The sequence below is a fragment of the Talpa europaea genome, assembly GCF_964194135.1.
Source record: "Talpa europaea genome assembly, chromosome: 5".
Classification (NCBI taxonomy): Eukaryota; Metazoa; Chordata; class Mammalia; order Eulipotyphla; family Talpidae; genus Talpa; species Talpa europaea.
Window position 1 is genome coordinate 26882674 of NC_140071.1, and position 23470 is coordinate 26906143.

The window sequence follows — 23470 nt, forward strand, 5'->3', positions numbered from 1 at the left end:
AAGTGGGAAAGTCTGTCAGGAATGCAAATATGAGCTTGCTTTCTAGGATTCGTTTGTAAACTCAAAAGCTTAAAAAAATTCTCAGACATTCGGGCCTCCCTGGTGGCGCAAGGGGTTGAGACGCAACCTATGAGGCTATCCGCAGCCTCTGCAGCACGACTTCGAGCCCCAGCTGGCCGGGGGCTACCCACATGGCGCGGCAGACCTCTCCGGTCTCGCCCGCTGCTCCCCTCCGCGATGTATTCCAGTCAGTCTGCCTGTTCTGCTCCCCGCTCTGTCTCTGGTGAATCCTCTCACCCTCCGCGGCTCTGGCCTGTACCCCAGCTCTCGTATGCATAAACAAACAAATCTTGAAAAAAAAATCCTCAGACATTCACTAGAGCAGAAGCCTTTCTCCTCAGCGCCTCCCTCGGCGTCTCCCTTGCGCGGCGCTGGCCACCAGGGGGCAATGGCGGCCGCGGAGCCGGATCTCGGGAGGCCGGCGCGGCGGCGCGGTGGCTCAGCGGCTCGGCGATCGCTTGCTCTGGCCTGGCGCGCGGCTCTCGGCCGTGGATTAGCGCAGCTGGGGACGTGGGAGGCCGCGGGCCCCGCCCCCGGCCGGCGGCGGCGGCGGCCCAGCGCGCCAGTCTGCGCTGCGAGCGGAGCGGCGCGGAGGGCGCGACCGGCGGGCGGGGGCGAGAGGGCGCGAGCTGCCCTCCGCGCGCCCCTCGGTGCTCCAGGGCGCCGGCTCCACCGCGGGCCCCTCGGGCGGGCCCGGGGCGCGCGGCTCCGGGCGTCGGGGGGACCATGGCGCTGCGCGCCCGGGCGCTGTACGACTTCAGGTCGGAGAACCCGGGCGAGATCTCGCTGCGCGAGCACGAGGTGCTGAGCCTGTGCAGCGAGCACGACATCGAGGGCTGGCTGGAGGGGGTCAACAGCCGCGGCGACCGCGGCCTCTTCCCCGCCTCGTACGTGCAGGTGATCCGCGCCCCGGAGCCCGGCCCGCCGGGGGACAGCGGCCCGGGCGTCCCCGCGCGCTACGCCAACGTCCCGCCCGGCGGCTTCGAGCCGGTGCCCGCCGCGCCGCCCGCCTCCTTCAAGCCGCCGCCCGACGCCTTCCAGCAGCTGCTGCAGCCGCAGCCCGCGCCGCTGCCGAGCACCTTCCAGCCGCTGGGCGCGGGCTACCCCTACGGCGGGGGCGCCCCGCAGCCGGCGGCGCAGCCGCTCTACGGCGGCGGCTACCAGGCCAGCCAGGGCAGCGACGACGACTGGGATGACGAGTGGGACGACAGCTCCACGGTGGCGGACGAGCCCGGCGCGCTGGGCGGCGGCGCCTACCCGGACCTCGACGGCGCGTCGTCGGGGGGCGGCGCCGCGGGCCGCTACCGCCTGTCCACGCGCTCGGACCTGTCGCTGGGCGCGCGCGGCGGCGCGGCGCCCCCGCAGCAGCACCCGGCGGGGGCCAAGAGCTCGGCCACCGTGAGCCGCAACCTCAACCGCTTCTCCACCTTCGTCAAGTCCGGCGGGGAGGCCTTCGTGCTCGGAGAGGCGTCGGGCTTCGTGAAGGACGGGGACAAGCTGTGCGTGGTGCTGGGGCCCTATGGCCCCGAGTGGCAGGAGAACCCTTACCCCTTCCAGTGCACCATCGACGACCCCACCAAGCAGACCAAGTTCAAGGGGATGAAGAGCTACATCTCCTACAAGCTGGTGCCCACGCACACGCAGGTGCCCGTGCACCGGCGCTACAAGCACTTCGACTGGCTGTACGCGCGCCTGGCCGAGAAGTTCCCGGTCATCTCCGTGCCCCACCTGCCCGAGAAGCAGGCCACCGGCCGCTTCGAGGAGGACTTCATCTCCAAGCGCAGGAAGGGCCTCATCTGGTGGATGAACCACATGGCCAGCCACCCGGTGTTGGCGCAGTGCGATGTCTTCCAGCATTTTCTGACGTGTCCCAGCAGCACCGACGAGAAGGCCTGGAAGCAGGGCAAGAGGAAGGCTGAGAAGGACGAGATGGTGGGTGCCAACTTCTTTCTGACGCTCAGCACGCCCCCCGCCGCCGCCCTGGACCTTCAGGAGGTGGAGAGCAAGATCGACGGCTTCAAGTGCTTCACCAAGAAGATGGATGACAGCGCGCTGCAGCTCAACCACACGGCCAACGAGTTCGCGCGCAAGCAGGTGACCGGCTTCAAGAAGGAGTATCAGAAGGTGGGCCAGTCCTTCCGCTGCCTCAGCCAGGCCTTTGAGCTGGACCAGCAGGCCTTCTCGACCGGCCTGAACCAGGCCATCGCCTTCACCGGAGATGCCTACGACGCCATTGGCGAGCTCTTTGCTGAGCAGCCCAGGCAGGACCTGGACCCCGTCATGGACCTGTTAGCGCTCTATCAGGGGCATCTGGCCAACTTCCCGGACATCATTCACGTTCAGAAAGGTAAAGCCTGACCTTTCCAGCAGAGGATATGGAATGTTTTGTTCAGGTTGAAAGGGATGGCTTTGGCAGAGAGACAGTTCTTTTCCTGACTAATATCCTACAGGTCGGAGTCGAGCAGGGCTGTGGACAGCTAAGCTGTTTCCCTGGCGTACGGGGTGGGTGGTGGGTAAGTGGCGTCTTCCTTCGTGTATTTCCAGTCAGGGAGTGGCTACTCTTCAGAAAAGGTTCTAAGAGTACTTTTTGTGATGCCCTTTCGTTTTAGAGTTTGAATAGTTGGGTAATGAGCTTCTGGGCTCTGTGACCTTGTGTCCTGGGTAGAATTAAAAGTGGACCCAAATATGTTAGGCCACCATATGAACAGGACTGTCACTTAGTAATGGATTTCAGAAATCGTGGAAATAATGGGCAAAAATAGAGAGCAGCACATAAAGGTAAGTCCCATGTTTCCCCTGCACATGAACACCCCCACGTTGGTAGAGAAATTGGGATTAATTCTCTGAGGTACTAACTGGTGCATTTAAGAATTTCCTGCACAGTTTTTTTTTCTTGCAACCATTATAGATGTAGTGAAAGACTAATTTCAGGAAGTTATAATGAAGCTCTTCTAATTAGCTCAGTCATTCTGAGTTTGGAGGATATATGAATCAACTGAAATTAAGGTTGTCAGGCAGGAAAACGATGTAAGAAAAATACATAGAATGTGTGGCACCTGGGTATTGTGTTTTAGAGCAGTGTTTCTGGATCTCTAGTGAGTTAGTTCCTTGTCAGAGGTTGTTTTATTAGTTGTCGTGTCTCTAACTTTTGTTTAAATTTTGTAGAATATTTTCTTAAATAAATTAGATCTGTAATGCTAGTTATAGTGTTAACTCACTCATTGCATTTTGATAAAATGCCTTGATTAAGAAGTTGGAGGTGTTGAAGTTAGCAGTTAGGAAGACCTAGCTTCTGGCCAGTGTTGGGGAGAATGGGGAGAAGGAGTCACCTAAGCATAAACTCCTGCTGTGGTTCAGACCTCCTTGGGTCATCAGTCTGGCCCTCAGTAATGAGGTGCTCACTGCCTTTCCAGCTGGACAGTCCAATTTTGAACAAACCTGGGCTTTGACGTATTCTTACTATATTGAGCTAAAATTGACCTGTCTTTATTCTCTCTCTGGATCTATACAACCTAAGTCTATTCCTCATCAACATGCAGTCCTTCAGATATTTGGAGCAGCAATCATGCTTTCTCCCCCTTCCAAGCATGAGTAGTCTTCTGATTCACCAAGAAGGGAGGAGGGTGCTGCAGATTCCTTGAACTTATATTTGTGTTGCCTAAAATGCAGTACCCTGAAACATCTGCAGCACTAATTTGACTAGAGAATATTAACTTTCATGGCAATTTATATTTGGTAAATGCGTTCAAAGATTGAATCAGCATTTTGAGCAATATGGGCTGTCTGCCCAATTTGAACCCGTATCTCCATTCCCTGTGCCTTTTTTTTTTTTTTTGCATAAATTGCCATGAATTCTTGACTTTGTGGCTGGTGTTGGTGGAACTGACATTTTGAGCCATTAGTGTAGAACCTTACATTTAAATTCCATTGTATTACAACCATCTGGACCTGTCCTGGCTGTCTTTTTACGTATTTCTGTGAGTTTAAACATATTGTTGGTAAATAGGATAGATACATGCAGTGCAACACAGGTGACTGGCTGCTGCACGGTTGCATCAGTTCCTGCACTGGCTTTACTGTCAGTCAGCCAAGGCATGCAGCCTTGTCAAGTGCTCTGCTGTTAAAATCATTTATCAGAAAAGGTACAGTGTTTGTTCTCAGGTCTGTTTGAGTTTTCAGCAATAGTCTATTTAGTTTGTTAAACCACATCTAATTTATTTTTCTCCTAGAACTAAAATTATCTCCTATTACTTGGGATTTGAGAAACTTCCTTTACATCATCTGATCAGATCTAGGGGTATTAAAATGTAATCTTGAGGAACCTTGGAAAGAACACAGTTATGTTCAATACTGTTTGTTTCTGCGGTAGCCTTGGTGTATTATATACAGGGCTCCTGTGTCCTTAGATGACATATCTTTGAATGTACAGCCATTTAAAGCTACAGTGTACAATGCACAGAGCTAAAAGCATTTTGCTTACAGTGTTTATTGAGGATGCTAGTGTTGGTGAGTTTCAGGAATACAAATGAGGTGAATATCATCTGTCAGGCTAGAGATTTTAGATCTTGTCCAGGATGCTCAGAATATATGGTTATAAGGAGCAGCTCGACCTCACTCTTTACACAGTTGCTCTTGGAATGAATCTGTTTTAGTCTGAGCACTTGGGGATTTGTTTACAGGTTGTTTTTTCCTCCAGGGTCTGAAAACTTAATCATAGCAAAGGTGTTACTGTGACTTTTGAGAGGAGAACCAAGATAAATAAAAATTATTTAAATTAAATTAAATATTTAAGTTAAAATGTATTTAAACATTTTAAGTGATCTTTATAAATATTTGATCTAAAATTTGTATTTTGACTTAGGAAAAAATGTCAAAATTCAAAAGTTTCACCTGGCAAGTGTTCACCGGTGAAGAAAGCATTTTCACTACTACATTTTACATTGCTCTAATCATGTGTTTGGAGGTCCTCTTACAGATGAGATAGAACATAATTAGGAAGTGCTTTTAATTACTAAGAAGCTAAGAGGAGAAGGCAATTCAAGTCTTTTATCCCTTAATTCTTGCATGAGGAGTGGGGAAGGAACATGAGGTTCCACTGAGGTTTTTCCTATGCAAAAGACTGCTGGGGTAAATCAGCTTTTCAGGCACCACAGATGTGCTACTCAATGCTGGATCTGTGAACCCATGTGACTATTTAAATTTAAGGAAACTAAAATTAAAAGTTCACTTCCTCAGTCATACTTGTTGACGGCTACCATATTGGACCACAGATACAGAATGTTTCTATCACTGTTCACGATTCAATTGGACAGTGTTGTGCTGGACATGGGGCCATAGTTGAATTTTCAGTCCTGTCATAGGATTCTTTAGCAGGTTGATGATCTTTTCACATACTTTCCAGATAGTTTACGTTTTGCTTGGACATCTCATGGCATATAGGCTTAAGTGATAATAACTGAGAGGGGAAACAGGTCCTGCTAGACCCCTCTATAGAATTTGCCATGCACTCAAACAGTGAGAAATATATCTATGGGTTATGAGGATCTTCTTTGTAGCGTGCCTTCATGTCTCATTCAGAAATACAACAGGTCTTGGGATGGATATCTGAGGCCAGTGTGGATCCCATTGTGAATCCTCATTGTGGATCCTCCAGAATGAGGGTGGGAAACTCCATTACTTTTAAATGTGATGGACTGGCATTCTTGACTATACTTGGTACTGAAACCCCTTGCTTAAACTTAATAATAGTTTTAGTTTAAGTGCTTTTTTGCAAAAGTGAAAGAGCCATATGGTTCCTTTAACCAAAAGAGAATTCTAGAATTCTATTTTTTTCATCAACTAAAGGAATCTTAGATAAACAGGTTTATTTAGGCTAATGGAGTCAAGTGTAGGAAGAAAGCAGTTTGCTGTAGGCTGCAGTCTGTACATTAGATGAAATTTCAGAATCTGAATTTTATCCGCATTGTGCTTTAACAGGAATCCCTTCAAGTCTTTGTTGATAGGCAGCCATTGACCACTAACTAGGCAGTAAGCACACATCTATCACTGAACTGTGCAATACTGTGGTCTTGATTTTCTTTTCTTAAGTAGTAACATTTTATCTTCATCTTCTCTGTCTGTAGTCTGCATTTATAATCCTGATGTTAATGACTTTGGGGTAGTATATAGAATGTATTTCACTGTTGGTTTCTTAGCATATTCATTTTTTCCTTCCAAAGATATGATTAATCCCTAATGTTTAATAAGGCTATCGCTGGGTGGCAGTGGGTCATTATGATTTAGGCTTATCTTTTGGGGAATATTATGAAAGGGAAAGACTGTAAACATTGAGTGATGAGAAATGTTGGTTTCATCTTGTTTATGAATATGGACTAGATAGCTAGAGAGAGTCACTTAAAGGCAAATTTCATTTTTCCAGAGAAAAGGTATAAAATCATATGAACGTGATTTGCTGGTAAAATCCAGTCTGTGGGAGCCAGGAGTCAGAACTAGATAAATAAACAGGCAGTCCTGTTTTATGTACTCTTAAATTAATTATGCAGACTCTACTTCACTGCTCTCTGTAAACGTTCCAGATGGAGCCTTCTTTTCAACAAAAAATAGCCCGGGGACCTCAGGAATGGTACACCAGCCCTGGGCCTATCTGTCTTGTGGGGTAGAATTTCACCATTGTGCTTCCTTTCACCACGTGTAGGATAGGTCTTATGTCCCTCAGACATTAATTAAAGATAGCTATAGTCCCGGCTGGGCATGTGAGGTGAGGCAGGGCCACAGTGAGCCCTTCCCTCTCTGTTCCCCATTCTCCTGTTGCTAAAAATAGCCCTGAGAGGGTGGTGCCAGGAATATGGTGAAGAGGTCTAATAAGCAGACTGTTTGCAAACTCATCTTTATTTTGAAATCTGTGTGCCAGGAACTGAGGTCATTCATCTTTTTTGTTTTAGCCCAGTCTTACTTGAATCCATTATCTCCTCTTCCCATCTCTAACTATTGTCTAAGACTTCAGTTCTAGCCTTAACCCCTTTTTTATTTATTTATTTATTTATTTATTTATTTATTTATACAAGATTGATTGATTGATTGATTTATACAAGCACTGGGTACAGTCAGAAGCACGGGAGGGTGAGAGAATTCACCAGAGCCAGAGCGGGGAGCAGAGCAGGCAGAAGGACCGAAGTACACTGCTGAGGGGAGCAGCGGGCGGCAGGAGAGTTCTGCGCGCCATGTGGGATCCTCCTCCAGTGGCAGGGGAGCAGCCGGGGATCGAACTGGCACTGCAGAGGTACTTCGCAACCCAGCGCTCAACCGCTGCGCCACCAGGGAGGCCCTCTAGCCTTAACCTCTTATCCTTTGTTCCAAACTGTATTTTCTTAGTGAAATTAAGGTTAGCTTTGGAGCTTTTGAAATAAATGACAAGTTCCTTGCTTAAAACGTCTATGAGACAGGACTGTCTTGGCCATGAGGCTAAGTGAGGGTACCACTCGTATCAATCTGTCACTGGTTTCTTAGACTTCTTTCGTTAGCTGTCATGTCCTCCTCAAAATCGCACTGGAAGCCCAGGCTGTTCGGGTGATCATAACAGAACTGAAGAGGCAAGGACCTGTACTACTCATGTTCTTCCCATAAATGCTCTTGGGCACAGTTGGACTTTTCCTCTTTATTCAGAAATATCATCCACACACGCTGCCGTCCGGTCATCTTAAGATTTCCAAACATGATGGTAGAATCCAGTCAACTGAGAGTTCTGTGAGAGTTCCCAAGGGGTCATCTATATAGCAGTTCAGATTTGTAGTTTAATATGCCTGTCCTGTACTGCACACAGAAGAAAGGGTAACAAGGGATAAATCTTAGAATTATTTGGAGTCACCAATTTTTGTTGTTCCCAAGACAAAATTAATATAAATTGTCCCCCTGCCATATTACCTTTGTTCTTGTGCAGATCACTTTAATATTTCTGAACTTCAGTTTCCTCATCTGTAAATAATGAGGTTCATGGCTTCCTAAGTACCATATTATGGGTCAATTTTTTTTTAAATAATAGCATTCCTAATTTAAAATACTCTTAAGTACATGATAAACTTTTATTAGATTCTGTTTCAGACTAATTTCAATGGTGTTTTATCTGCTTAGGTGATGTTATGATTCAGGAATATGAAAATCCTTAATTAATGTAAAAGAAAATTATGCACATTAAATCAGATATGCACGGAAGGACTTACCACATTAGGTGTTGTGAATGTGGATGTGACTAGTACCTGGCCTCTTGTGTACTCATGAGTGTTCTTAAAGGTTCTGAAGCTCAGGTGTGGTGGACAGCTGAGCAACTTCTCTCTGGTCCAAATGAGGGATGTAATGAATAGAGCCACCAACTGTGACTTTTCCCCCTAATCTAAAGTATTTCTCTTGACTTCAAAATACTGTCTCCTTTCCCAAAGTAGGAATAATCAGATGTTGATCTTTTATTTATAGCTTTATTAAACTTTATTGTGAATGCGTTTTAGTCATGTGAATGAGTAGTCTCTTTCCCTGGAGATTTTAATCTCTCACTGTCACTTGACTCCTGGTAAACACATTTTATGGTTTTGTTTTATTATTTGTTCTTTTTTAGCAAATAGGGAGATAGTGTAGATATAGAGTGGAACTAAAATCATTAGATTTATTCATAGGATGCTCTGAAAGACGAACCTGATTTTACTCAAGTATTTAAGTGCCCATCAGAGATCAGGCACTGTTAAAGATGCTTGGGTTTAGCAGGTTGAAGACACATAGAGAAAAAAAATACAGTAAATAAACGATAGTGTGTGTTGGAGTATGTTATGTGCTAGGGGAACAAATGCAAATGGAAAGTGCAAAAGGAGATAGGGACATGGAAGGAAGGGTGGAAAAGCGGAGTTAGCCAAATAGGTAAGTGTTCGTGGGGTGAGCTTTTCAGGCACAGGGTACAGCTAAAGCAAGGGTGCTGGGGAGGTGTGTGTTGAGCAGGCTGAGAAACCTGAAAAGTAAGGCTGGATGACCGGAGCTAAGAGTAGGAGAGGAGGTCATAGGAAATCTGATTTGGTTGTTTTCTTGGGGAGGAGGGGGAGAAATTTATTTTTATGAACTGAAATTTGCATAGCATTATATTGGCCTTTTAAAAATGTACAGTTCAGTGACATTTGGTGCATTAATCACTCCAAAAGAAAATACTATACCATAAAACAGTCACTGCATATTTCTCCATTACCCTACTCTCTAGGAACCACCAGTCTGCTCTTTGTGTCTATGGATTTACCTGTTTTGGATATTTAATATAAATGGAATCATACCTGAAACCTCTTAATGTCTGGCTTATTATTCTTAGCATGTTTTCCAGTTCATTCACATTATGGTGAGTATAAGTCCTTCCTTCTATGGTTGAATAATACCTTATTATTATCTATATGCCACACATGTTTCTCCATCCATTGTTGGGGATGTGAGTGATTTTCACCTTATAATTATTTTGGGCAGTATTGCTATGAACATTTGTGTACAGTATTTGTTAGGTGATTTATAGGGCTTTGTACATCATTGTCAGGTCTTGGAAGAAAAGTCCCACTGAAGGGGAGACATTATAGGATTTTGAGCCAAGGAATAATGTCCAACTGGATGTTCTAACAAACTTATCAAGCTGCTATTTTGAAAATAGAATGGGGGTGAAGTGGGTGTCAAATGTAGAAGCAGTGAACTAGAAGTAAGCTGCTCCAATAATCCAGGTGAGAGATAATGGTGGCCTGGATCAGGGTGGGTACAAGTCGATGAGGAGGGATCCTATTCTGAATATATTTTAAAGGTACAGTCGCAGGTTTGCCTGAGGAACTATATGTAGCGCATGAGACTTCACTAAAAGTGACTCCGTGGTTTTTTACTGACCAATGGTAAAAGTTAGGAAAGAGGAAGTTAAGAATGAACCCCGAGCTGTTGGGTTGAAATTGGAGACATTGGGCCTCCCCGGTGGCGCAGCGGTTGAGCGCTGGGCTGCGAAGCTGCCCCAGCCTCTGCAGCGCTGGTTCGATCCCCGGCTGCTCCCTGGCCACCGGAGGAGGGTTCCACATGGCGTGCAGACCCCTCCTGCCGCCCGCTGCTCCCCTCAGCAGTGTACTTCTTCGTCAGTTTGCCTGTTCTGCTCCCCCTTCTGGCTCTGGTGAATTCTCTCACCCTCCCGCGCTTCTGACTGTACCCAGTGCTTGTATAAATAAATAAATAATTTTTTTTAAAAAATGGAGTTTCCAGCAACAGATGAGGAAGACTGTGTGTGGACCAGCAGATGGGTGATCAGGATTTCAGTTTAAACCTTTTAGATTGAATGGCTCCTGCATGCCACACCTCCCTCACCTGAGTACCTGGAGCCTGGTCCTTTCCCAGGTAATCATGGCTGATAGAATGGATGCTAGCTGGTGTGGCAAAGACTGAGTATTGCTTGGCTCTTGGAGACCATGTGATAATTTTTTCTGTACCTCTAGTGTATAGTTATACTTTATTTCATACTAGGTACCCAATGAATGCTGTTGAGTTAATAAAGTAAGCACTTGGTTGATGTTGAAGTAGATCTCTGCTCTGATTCATAGAATGTTTTTATTTTCCTATTTATATGATGATAGAAAACAGTTTAAAAGTGTACAGGAAATAAAGAGAATCTGGATCTACTTTATGGGTAATATGTGGGAGGTTTAAAAGTTTTAGAATTAATGTGCCAATGAAATAACTTTCCAAAATTCTTCAGCAAGAGGAGAGGAAATTTGTGTGTGCCAGAAAAATTTATGTACCTTGTTAATACTTGGTGTTTAAATTCGTGTATATAAACAACTTTCCTCTTCCATTTGATATTTTTACTGGGGGTCCCTTTTGTTTAATTCAAAATGTGAGATCCAGAGAGAGTGCATTCATCTTGTTGAATGACTTAGATACATAAAACACTGAGCTTAGGAATTGAATAGTAGGTAGTTACCCTCATGGGAAGTGCAGTTCCATAAGGAAGCTAGGATGTGTGCACAGATAGTTGAAGTAAGGTAGATTTAACTTAGTGTTGATAGTACGAGTGCGCACGGGGATCCGGAGGATGGAGAGTCCTTGTCAATTGTTAGATGCTTGGGCGGGTAGAATTTGGTGCTCTGCTTTGGAAAAGTGATTATGGAACTTTTGGAGGAACATAAATGGAAAGTACATTCTTGATCTTGGCGAATAGATGTAATAAGCATATATTATGTGTGTAACCACAGCCTAGGTCATAGAGGGAGACAGGTGAGCAGTTATCACCATGCAGTGTGATACATACAGTCATGGGCATGTGCCAAGGTCTGAAATTGGGGTAACTATGGAGTGGATAGGAGAGTGGATAGGGTGACTTCTTCCAGTCTCAATCTAAGAAGAGTTTTAAAAAAGCAGTTGCCATGCAGGTAGGGCAGGGGAAGAGCAATCCAAGCAAAGGGAACAAAAATTAGGGACTAAATCCTGTCTTGTCAGAATCAGCCATGGAATGTTTATGACTATGAACTGAGCCCCACACTTCATCTATTGAGTCAGAAAGCCAGGGATGCTGGGCCTGGACTGGTGTTCTTATAAAAGCTCCTCACATGATTTTGATGTGCCACTGGACTGCTGCTGGAGGTGGTGGAGATGGGTGTTGCTATAGTCAGGTCTGCCCTTTAGATGGACAAGTCCTGGTGACAGATGTAAAGGCAAGTTGGGTGGGGCAAATAGGAAACTCTTGCAATGATTCAGGTAAGACATGATGAAATCCTAAGACATTGAGCCAGTGGTTGTGGGTGTGGGGAGAAGAGAGAAGTGCTATTTGCCAGCACACGAGATGGGGTAAGGGACAGGGAGGAATATATAATGACCTACAGACTAGGGGTTGTGGAGGCAGTAGTGGAGATGCTCAGTCCCACAAGACTGCCCTGCTCCCCAACACACACACACTCATACTCATACTCATTTCAGATGCCAGTTGCAAGCCCATGTTATCACGTGTGCATCTGACCAACCAGTTATAGATGGGAGTTTCCAATGACCCCCCTGCTTCAGATGGATTAACTTTGTAGAGGGGCTCACAGAACTCAGGGAAACACTTAACATTTACCAGTTTATTAAAGGATTGAGTACAGATGAATAGCCAGATAAAGAGATACATGGAGTGAGCTCTGGGAGCCTCTGAAGCAGGAGCTTCTTTTTTCTGTCTTTGTGGAGTTGGGGTGTATTATCCCTCTGATGTAGCTACTCACCCACCCAGAAATTTCCTGAACCCTTTACTATTGGAATTTTATGAGACTTCCTTACATAGGCACCATCAGTTATAAATTCTATTCCCAGCTTTCTACCCTCTCTAGAAAAGTGGAGTACAGGGCTGAAAATTTCCTTCTGATCATGGTGACCAGTCCTCATCCATGAGTCCAAGAGTCACTTCAATAGAATAAAAGAGACTCCTCGTGCTCTTAACATGTAGGAATTTACAAGGTTCAGAAACTCTGTGCCAGGAACCGGAAGTAGAGACCAGAATACAGTATGTCACACAGGTCAAGCAGATTAGGGAGCTGCAGCCTGGGTAGTAACAGTAATTGCCTCTGTTTAGTACTTTCTATGTGAACAGCAGTAACATGTATTATATACACGCATCTAATTCCACTCAGGAGTGGCTATGCCAGCAGAGTGGTTGAGAAGACCCATTTTCCAATTACAATCGTGGTCTCAGGTTCCAGGTGGACATGAATTCTGGGGGCATACCGTTCAACCCATATAACTGTTAACTCCCTCAAAGGGGTATTATCCCCATACAGTCCTTGTGAAAACTGAAACTTGGGAGTTAAGTGATTTTCAGGATCAGCTAATAGAGCTGATATTCGAGTTCATTTTTGCCTTGATTTGAAATTGGTCTCTTTGCAGTATGCTTGCTGGGCAGCTCAGTCTTTTAGGCAGTCAACAACTGCTTAAAGGTTTATAACTGAAGAGTGACTTCTGACTTATGATGAAAACAACTAATATCATGAGCACTTCCTGTGTATCAGGCGTGGTGCTTATATTTTATGTTCATTATATCCATTTAAACCTCATAGGAACTTTTGAATACTTTTTCTTCTTCCCATTTTACAGATAGGAGCTGAATCATAGAAATTGAACTACAAGCGTTTGTAGGCATCCTGCTCTGGTGTGTGGCCTGGCTCCCCAGAGAGCTTCAGGACACTCCTCCTTTTGCCTGAGTACATACTTGAGGCTGTATGGATAGACAGGCTTGTATGGGGGGAGGGGAGGCATAGGGAAGTAGCAGGTGAACTTGAGCCGCCTCCCAGGCAGAGTGGCAGGACTTGGTTAGGCATCACTGTCTTGAGGAGTCTAGAATTATCTTTGAGGTTTGAAGTTTGGCTGATAGAAAAAGGTGATGCCAGGAGTCGACAGGTTAAGAAGAGGAACAGGGGTAGAAAAAAGATAAGAAATGGGACTGGGGCCTCCCCTGGTGGCGCAGCGATTGAGCGCTGGGTTGCGAGGCTGCCCACAGCCGCTGCAGTGCGAGTTTGATCCCTGGCCACCGGGGAGGGTCCCACAAAAAAAAAAAAAAAAAGAAAGAAAGAAATGGGACTGAAGGGAGTCATAGAAATCCTGGGCCTTTTATTCTGTTGAGTTATGTTGACATTTGTGATAGTCACAGAACTCACCAATTATCCGCAGTGAGACATCTCTTAACTAAATACTATTAGATGTCAGCATGCATTATCTGCAAGTTTTCATATTTTGTGACTTACAGTTTATGTATATTTTAAAACTTGACACATTTCTAAGTGCTTTGTTTTATCTTTTGGGGGGGTCTTCTGGGCTCTAGTTTGGGGAAGTCCAAATGTGGCCAGAGTAAAGATGCATAGTCTTTGGACGTCTGGTCCCTCCAGCACGAGAAGGCAGGGAAACCCCTGTGTCCAGGTTGTTTGTAACATCTTACTTAGGGACTGTCCCCAAAACTGAGGTCACAAACCTGCTAAGTACTACCATGGCCAAAGTAGCAGTTTATAACTGCATGGTTCAAGATTTCAGTTATAAAGTTAAAACTAGAAATTATTTGGAAAAAATACTTGAGTATGAGAAATATATTTGTTGAAATTTTCCTTCTTATTACACTGTTAACCACAGCACTCTTGGGAGCATTCCTACAAGGAAAGGTCCTGGGCGTGTAGCTCATGATTTTTGTGTAGCTCATGGTTTTTGTGTAGCTCATGGTTTTTCTTCTGAAGAGTTGCTACCGCTTCTCTGCCTGTCCCACATAGAGGGGCATGTCTGTTTAGCAGCTTCTATTAGATTTATTTTAACTCAGATCTTTCTAAAAATAGAAAGGAAACTAAGGTTATACTTTTGGTTAAAGGTTTATTGGTTTGTTGTATGTCAAAGTCATCTAAACCAAATACATCTAAAGCTGCTTTGTGTGTACAGACTAATAGCCATACATATGTATCAGTCAGGTAACAAAAGAATAAGGAAGCTAGGAATTATGAGCTTCTTATAAAATCAACTCTTTTTTAGTTTTATTCTGTGTTCACAATTATCAAGGATATTCTTTCTTCGTTTTATTAGGATTCTGTAGGCATAAAATCTTTAAGAAACAATGTTTTCCTTTTCCTTTTCTCAAATTTTAACATCTTTATATTTACTTGACCATAGGCAAATCAACATTTTCACCAATGTATCCAGATTCTTCTGAAATAAAAACATACGTTATTTACAGAATTCTCTTGCCTCCATGACCTTAGTCATTTTATCACATATTTAATATTTAGTACGAGCTGAAGTACAAGAACCTTTTTATATATATAATTTCCTAGCAATGAACAGCTTGTCTTACCAAATAAGCCACAAGAGATATAATTTTCCTCTTTATTTCTGTAGCAAGGTGAGCTGTATAAATGGACATGCACAGTGAATGAAAGCAATCAAATGATTTAAGATGTGATGCACTCAAATGAATGCTTTCATTCATACTAAATGTCATTCTGCTCTTAAACCTTTGGTGAATGTTGAATGAAGCCAATTGAGCTGCTTAATTAGATATCACAAATCTTTTACCTAAGACAGGATACTTTTTTTTTTGCAATATACCAACTTTATTTAACAAAAGTAACAGGTGAAGTCAGTCACTTTTATTAAGAGAACAACTGACTACAAGAAACTGGCTTAAACTCAGTAACTTACAGTTGCATTTCACTGAGCTCTGTTGCTGTGAAGGATACAGCTCATGCACAGGTGTGGAGGAACAATTTGTGCTTTTCAGGTATTCACTGAACACTATCCTTTGTACACATATACATATGAAAAAGATAATTCACATTCCTGGGTATATGTCATATTTGTTGATCTTTTGGAAGAAGTAATCTAAGGAGAAGAATGAGTGGTTCTAGCTCATGAATCACAGAGTGAACCCAGCACAAACTCTGCTAGACCCCAAGTCTCCTTAACTCCTCTTCGGCTGTCAGATGGGTTTGGGATTCTTGTTTGGAAAGTTCTCTGGGTAACATATTTGCACCTTTCAGAGTTTATTAATGTGGCCCAAACTTGAAGCTTACTTAGTGTGACTTGACACAGGAGTAAAATTGTGAGGATTTTGAAGAAGTTCTTAGGGTATTCATCCCTGAGACGTAGTAGACTTTAGAGGGGGCTGGGTATTGTGCACTATGTGTGGGGGCTGACCCCTGGGATTTGAGATCTCCATGAATGAGGTGTGGTTCCAGTTGGGCAGTAACTTTGAGAAGTCAGGCAGACCCAGGTTCGTATTTAACCAGACACCTTTAGTAAACTTATTTATGGCCCCTAAGCTTCACTTTTCCATCTCTGAAAATGAAGGTGACAATAGCTTTTATTGTAGGGTTAAAGAAAAGAAAATGAGTGGCCTCCCTTGTGGTGCAAGGAGTAAAGTCGCAACCTATGAAGCTGTCCACAGCCACTGCAGCACGAGTTCGAGCCTGGCCAGGGAGATACCCACATGGCGCAGCAGACCTCTCCTGACTCGCCCGCTGCTCCCCTCAGCAGTGTATTTCAGTAGATCTGCCTGTTCTTTTCCCCACTATTGTCTCTGGTGAATCCTCTCACCTCCCACACCTCTGGCCTATACCCCAGTTCTTGTATGCATAAATAAATAAATCTTTAAAAAAAAAATGAGACATACAGAGAACAGAGCAGGCTAATATTTGCCTGCATGGACAACACATCCTGCTTCTCTGTTAGAGATGTTTACCTTTGATTTCTGAGATGTTTCACTCAAAAAAATACTAAAAGGTAAATATTGGAGCATAGGAGAAAGCTTATTCAACAAGGGGGTGGGTGGAGACCTACAGGGAGGAAGGAAAGGGGAGGGGAAGAAGCTAGTGGGGAGTCGGCAGGGAACAGGAGGGTGTGGGTTCCAGTGATGAGAGGATAAGAGCAAAATAGGCCACATTGACCAAATTAGCATTTTCTTTCAACATTTTACATTACTAGGGGATGAAGGAAAACAGGCCTAGTGTAGCCCTGGGCAGCCTGCACTCAGCAGTCCCTGTTGCCCTTCAGCCTGTCTCCTGTTCTGTCCCTCATGCCATGGCTTCAGTTTTCTGGAATAAGGCCCTGGGAAGACAGAAAATCTAGTTAACGTGGGGTTATTTATTTTTTTTTAAGCGCATTCTTGATTTCAAAATTAAAGTGCTTGCTTTATTTTTTTAAAGGGATAAAATGTAGCCTTCGGATCCCTGTTGCTTAGTGACTGGGCCTTTTGTATAATTGGTCTTAGGCGGGACAAAACATACTGAGAACAAGAGATTTGGTTGAGGAAAGGAAGGCAAAGTTCAGGTGCAGAAACTGGACCCAGTTGGGTAGGGGAGCTTTTGGGGCTACCCTCTGGCCCAGTGTGGGATGAAAGAGTGGGGCATAAAGAGGGCAAATCAAAAGACAGCTTCTCCTTAGGAGTTTGGGGCACTTACTGAGATTTTATAGTATATGTGAAGGTCTATGTGTACCCCCCTCCCTGCTCCTCAGCCCGTCTCCTCCCCCTCCCATCCCATTTTGCTGGGTCAAAAAGTCATTTCTCTTTACAAGCAGAAGGAAATGATACAGTACAATTTAGTGTAGTGTGACTGTACTTGCTCTTGTGCTTGCTCTTGCTCAGCTTGGAGTGAGCCTAATTGACTAGATGACACCCCCGCCACCTCTTTTCCTTTTAGAAAAACCAAAGTGACATTGAAATGCTCCCTAACCATGTTTTACCAATGGAAATTCTCTAGTAGCATGCTGTATAAATCATGTCCTGCTTTTAGAAATGATGCTGACTTCCTGGATCACAGTCTATAAAATGAGTTTGAGTTCTTTCAAATTGTAATATTAATGAGCCTTGTCATAGGATTGAATTCTGCAGTTTCATATTGTGTTCATCACAAACGGTGTACTATCCCTTTAAAATTGAACGCATGTGAATTATGAACAAAGATGTAGTTACTTCGTGCTTTTTGCTCTTTTCAGCCTGAGCATGCTCTATTTAAACTCTGTGAGATGGTTCATTTTGCAAGACCCAAGAAAACAGTGGCAGAGGATTAGGGGTGAATTTGCAACATGAGTTCTGTGGAGCTGGGTATGGTGAGGGGAAGTGGGACAGTGTGCCTTTCTTTGAGCCTGGCATTTTGTAATATATATAAAAACGAGTGCTGTTAGGAACTTTGCATGAACAGAGTCAGATAAGAATGCCAAAGGAGTCCAGAGAGTTTTGTTAATAACGGATCCTAAAGCAAAAGCAAAATACTGGTATACTTTATTTACCTTTATCACTCCAGATGTGGAAAGGGCAGAACCCTGTGCAGCAGGGTGTAGCAGAGACCCCGCCAGGAATGCTCAAAGCCAAGTAGCAGGGGTGGGATGGTAGGGATGGCTCACTCTCCTCCATGGATTCCCCGGGACTTTGGACAAACCAACTAGCCTTTCATTTCTAAAATTGAGAGAATGACACCAAAACTCTTTTATAGCCTTTTCAGTTCTTAACCAAAAAAAAAATATATATAAATAAATAAAAAATCTGGGAACCAACTCTGCCTTTATGATCTGTGAATAGCTGTACTTGACCTTCCTCTAAGAGTATCTCTCAGGGCTGCAGTGATGAGAAGGAAACCTTCAGAGTTTCTGTTCCTGCTTTGGAACTAAGTCCTGGGGTTATTAGTTTCTGAGAGGACATTCTGTCCTGTGGAGAAATTCTAATAATTCGCCAAACTAATTTAATAACCAAATTGAGTGTTCAATTGAAAGTTCTCAGCATCCAAGCCTACTCAGGAGGGCTTGTTTCTACATTCTTTTCTGCCTTCCTCTCCTCAGAGATCCCCTGAGAAAGAACCACCTGCAATGTCTGCAGACTCAGCCTGGTGTCCTGCAGGGCAGCGGGGCTACTTTTGCCTACTTGGGAGCACGGTAGAGGGTGTGGTTGAAATGTATTGCCAGACTTTCAACAATACTTTTTCCTGTACTTCAAATATATTTTGGGGATTTTTTCTAGTTGTGTAACTTGGGGAGGCTGCACCATCCCATGTGGTACCTTCTTATAAGTTGTATTTTCTTCTGGACTATAAATACCACTCCATTATTGTGTGTGTGTGTGTGTGTGTGTGTGTGTGTTTTAAATGAAGAAGTATATGCTCACACTGCTCTGTATTGTCAGCCCCTTCATCTTTAATCTCAGGATTGAAAACTGTATAATTTCATTATGCCGTCTTAATATGCTCATATTTTATCCCAAGTGCAACTAATGTCTGTTAGCCCAAAAAACAAATTCATAGTGATATACCCCCATTCTAAAATATTCTTCCTTTTGATCACTCTTGATTTTTTTTTCTTTTGTTTATAAATAATTGCCCTATCCATGAGTTTATGGGGACTCTTGTTTAATTCAACAGTGAACCATGGACTTTTCACCTTAGATTTTATTTTGTAATTCCTCTCCCTTGCTTTTATCTCTCATTTGTTTTGGAAGCAGTGTGGCAGTATGATGCTCATGAAGGGGATTGGGCTGGTAAGGGGCATATCCCTCCTAAATTAGCCACTTGAAAAGTGGAACCTTTGAAAACCTTTGCTTATCTCCTTAATGACTTCATGATAAAAATGTGTGGTCCCTTCTTTAAATTCTGGAGAACGTTTTTAGTTTTTATTTACAACCCTCTTGGGTTTGGTAAAAAATGCAGTACAGCTGAGAGAATGCTTGAAAGATGCTGTAATGCTTTGTTACAGCTCTGTAGCTGGTTTCATTGTATCTCTAATCGCTTCTTAAGCAGCTACAAATTAATTTTTAAAGCTGTCCTAAAAGTAACAAGTCCATAGTAATCTAATTTGATGAGAATAGTTTTCCTTCTTCAGCCTCCCACTTCTTAGAGACTAATAAACCTGATTAAAAATTTGGTCATCTCTATGTCTCTTGTGATGTCTAAAGTTTTAAATGTAAAAACTGTGAGGTCTAGAAACATACAGATAACTGAATTATCAGGTCAACTCACAACAAATCCATTTAACTGACCCAAATTCTAGGTCTAATAATCATACTATTGCACTTAACGTTTAACCAGTGTTTGCAGTGTAGTTGTATTGGAAAAATATGTTCCCATTTTCCTCTCCCTCAGTTCAGAAGTTCATTGGGTAGAAATAGTGAGTAGAGATGCAAGCTCCCTGGAAACCCAAGAAAGTTTTTGGTTGTTAGACCCCTAGTGTTGAAACACCTTTGCTATTTGTTTGCTGGTATAACTTGAACTGTTTAAAGGATGCTATCCCCTCCCCTCCCCCCTTTTTGCTCCCAGGCAGTAAACAGAAAACTAACTTCCTTAATTACCTTTTTTAATATTTTGACTATATCTTTCCCCTAAATAGACATCAGTAGAGCCCTACAGTTTGCAAAATGCATATAGGAAGAGCTAACAGGGTTATGTGAACAAAATTGAGAAAATGAGGTGGTTTTCTTCTTAATGATATATATATATGTATATTTTCCATAGGATGTTGAAGGTCTTTGGGATTGTCATCCTGAGCGTTAATAGCCAGCTGCTGTACCCTTATAGAAGGAACTGTGCTGCTGTCTCTTCAACTCAGGGATATAGTCGGGGAGTCTTGTGATATTTTATTTTACTGCTGTTAACTTGTGTTATTGTTAATCATCTGAAGGTGGATCTGGGAGAAAGTTAATTAGCTACATTTCAGTTAGAACAGATTTAATACTTGTTACTGTTTCCAAGAATTTTGAAAATGTATGCCGATGTGACAAGTCGCCAAAACTTCATTCTTTTCCTCCCTCTTTTTAACAAATTTTATTTCTTCTGTCAAACCTTTGGATTTATTCATTTTTAAATTGGTTCTTACAGATGCATTTATGCAATTCTATAGAATAGAATGTAATTTCCAAGACAAGCTGCAATTTAGTTGAATTCACAGCACTATGGGTGACCTTTCAGAGCTGCTTGCGTGCTGTCCTCTCCTTTCTTGTGAAACACCAGAATAAGAGACACTTCCATAGTATCACCAACACAGGCAGCAGCTGCCCCACCAGGGCAGGGGATCTGAGCAGCAGTGTGCTAGCTTGTCTCTAGTGATCTCATGTCTGACTGTCCCTGGCTGCTCAGATCAGCGGCAGATGAAAAAATAATGAAATCCCATGGAGAGGTTTCTCTTTTGATTTCCTGTTTTCCCCATACCTTCTTCCTGCACGCTTTCACCAGTTTTAAACATGTATTTCATCATTTCTTGTTCTTGGTCTTATTGAAAGTTTTCCTTCTCATACTTTCCTGATTTTTCTCCACTCTCAGTTTCTGTATGCAAAATGTGAAACCTATACAAACTACTTTAATACAAACTACAAAACGGGCAGGATTTTGTGCCTCTTTAGACCTGCCCACCATCATAGAAAAGCGCCCACTTTCAGAGGGATAGCCTCTTAGTGGGCTGGGTCGGGGGTCTTCCTGAAGCTGTGTTCATGCAAGTAGATTCTCTTTTGAGCAGACCCCATGTCTCTGCTCTGGAGTCAGGTGAAGCCAGGTGCCCTCTCTGCTTCAGGCCTGCCATGCTTTTCATTTAAAAATCTCATTTAGAATAAGTTAATGAAAATATACACAGATGCATACATATCTATATAAAATTTTTGTTACTGGTTTTAATTTCTCAGGTTTTTAGCTTTGTTTCCTAGCAGATACTGTTTTAACCTCTAAGGGATTTATGGAATGCGAGTTTATTCTACATTATTTTGCAGGAGAATTGAAGATATTTACAAGTAAATATCTTGTATATTTCACCATTTGCTAAAACTGAATATTACTGAAACGGTTCCTCAACTTCCCCATCTCCTCCTAAACACACTACCCCCAACGTTTGGTATTGTTGTGTTCTCAGACTGCCAGGCCAGGTGTCCTAGAAATTTCTCTTGTTCTATTTTGTCTTTCATCATGGTTTAGTACAATGAGTGCTAGAGTCAGGAAATTGGAGTCTTGAGCTGAATCTGCTTGTTATTTGAACTTTATCATCACCCATTCCAAAGAACCCACAAATTCCAAGGAACCCATATCCTTTATTTCCTAACCCTCAATGACCTCAGACATGTGTGTTTTCATATGACTGCTTATGGGGAAGGGTCTCACCTCGTGGCACCTGCCAAGTGACCATCCACTACTGTCCCCTCTTCTCCCCCTTGCACACACACCCTCTGGTGATACTTCTTCATAAGAGACTGTGGACTTCTGGCTTCATCCCCAGGTATTCATTAGGCAGACTCTGAATTCACTAATCCTCAAAACTCACAGCCCCTACAGGAAAGGAATTCCGAGGGCCCTTATGCTCCAGGTGTACATCGCCTGATAGAACATGGAGTCACACCAGCACCAAAAAGACATGGACTTGGGCAACCCCAGTGAGGATGCTCTATAACTGTTCATCGCCAATACTGCCATGTTACTTCCATGGCATGGTATGATTTCCAGAAACACAACCCAAGTTGGTGCCTACATGTTTCAGAGTCTGGGTTTTGCAATCTTAGACAGTAATTCTTTAGTGAGACTCTCTGAGGAGAAGTGGGTTTGTATCTTCTGTTGAGGTATTGTTTTCATAGATAACCCTTTTAATATATGATAATATAATGGTGTTACACCTTTCTCTTAAGAATGTGAAAACTGCAGAGTTTATTGGTTTGTCTTTTTCGGGACAGTTCCTTATAGTTTATTTTCTGTGGTATGTAGTAACTCTACTTGGAAGAGATGAGATGTACTATAGACACTTGATCAATGGCAAATGCTAGATTTGCCAGATTCCTTCTTTTGTAATGAGTAATTAGTCATCACTTTAAATTCCAAGGGACTTTAAAATAATTTAGGCAGTTAATTATAGTGTTATATTTATAATCTGTTCAATATATAATATGCTAAAGAATCTGTTTTATATGTAACTATACTGTTGGGACACATGCATATATTCACTTTTTAACTAATTTTTTTTTTTTTAACTACAGGAGCTCTTACCAAAGTAAAGGAGAGTAGGCGGCATGTGGAAGAAGGGAAGATGGAAGTCCAGAAGGCTGATGGCATTCAAGATCGCTGTAACACTATTTCTTTTGCCACTTTGGCTGAGATTCACCACTTCCATCAAATTCGAGTAAGAGACTTTAAATCACAGATGCAGCATTTCTTACAACAACAAATAATATTTTTCCAAAAAGTGACCCAGAAGTTGGAAGAAGCTCTTCACAAATATGATAGCGTTTAATGACTGGACATTGGATTGTGTACTTTTTTCAGTTCAAGGATAATTTCTGCAGCAGAATGAAGACTGCTATCAAAGAGCTTTTGCCAACTATCAGTGGTGGTACAAGGATGGTTTTGTGTTCAACTGAAACTCCGCTGAATATATAATTACGTAGGAAAGAAACAGTTAATATGGTTATGTAATAGAAACAGTACCACACATTGTAACTAAATTATACTATGTATGCCTACACTACCATTGTAACTTTTGGAATAATGATTATACTATTTGCCTTATTGCTTTTTGAAGTATGGGTATTCTAGTGCATACTTTGTAGACCTCAAAACCCATGAAGGGTCTCAAAGAAGCTGGCTGGATAAAAGCCTGCTGCAGATGCCTTTTTACTCTCATAGATTGGGATTACCTAAATTCAACCTATTCTCTGTTTACAAACTCCAACTAGAGCAGCTATGCGACTTTGTGCCTTTAGACTCTTGGTTTTCATTTTTCCACCTTACCTTCCCACCCACCCACCCTTTTTTTTTTTTTAAAGTAACCACAACATTTCTGATTGAAAGAGTGAAAGGCCAGTGCATATAATGACAAACTTTTGGTAACCTTGTTGGCGCTGGGGGTGGGTGGGAGGTTCAGCTGTCATCAGTTTGCACAGCAAGTACTGTTTCCTGAGACATGCTGGGGAGCACAGCTGAGA

The 23470-nt window shown here is 43.1% G+C and overlaps 1 protein-coding gene across 1 annotated transcript; it reads left to right on the top strand.

Annotated features, from left to right (window-relative positions):
- Positions 1 to 786: 786 nt before the first annotated feature.
- SNX18 (sorting nexin 18) lies at positions 787 to 22779 on the top strand (the record flags this gene model as incomplete). Its single annotated transcript, XM_084233785.1, has 2 exons — positions 787 to 2407; positions 22526 to 22779. The coding sequence occupies 2 exons, from the start codon at positions 787 to 789 to the stop codon at positions 22777 to 22779; spliced, it is 1875 nt and encodes a 624-aa protein (XP_084089911.1).
- Between the last annotated feature and the right edge of the window lie 691 nt (positions 22780 to 23470).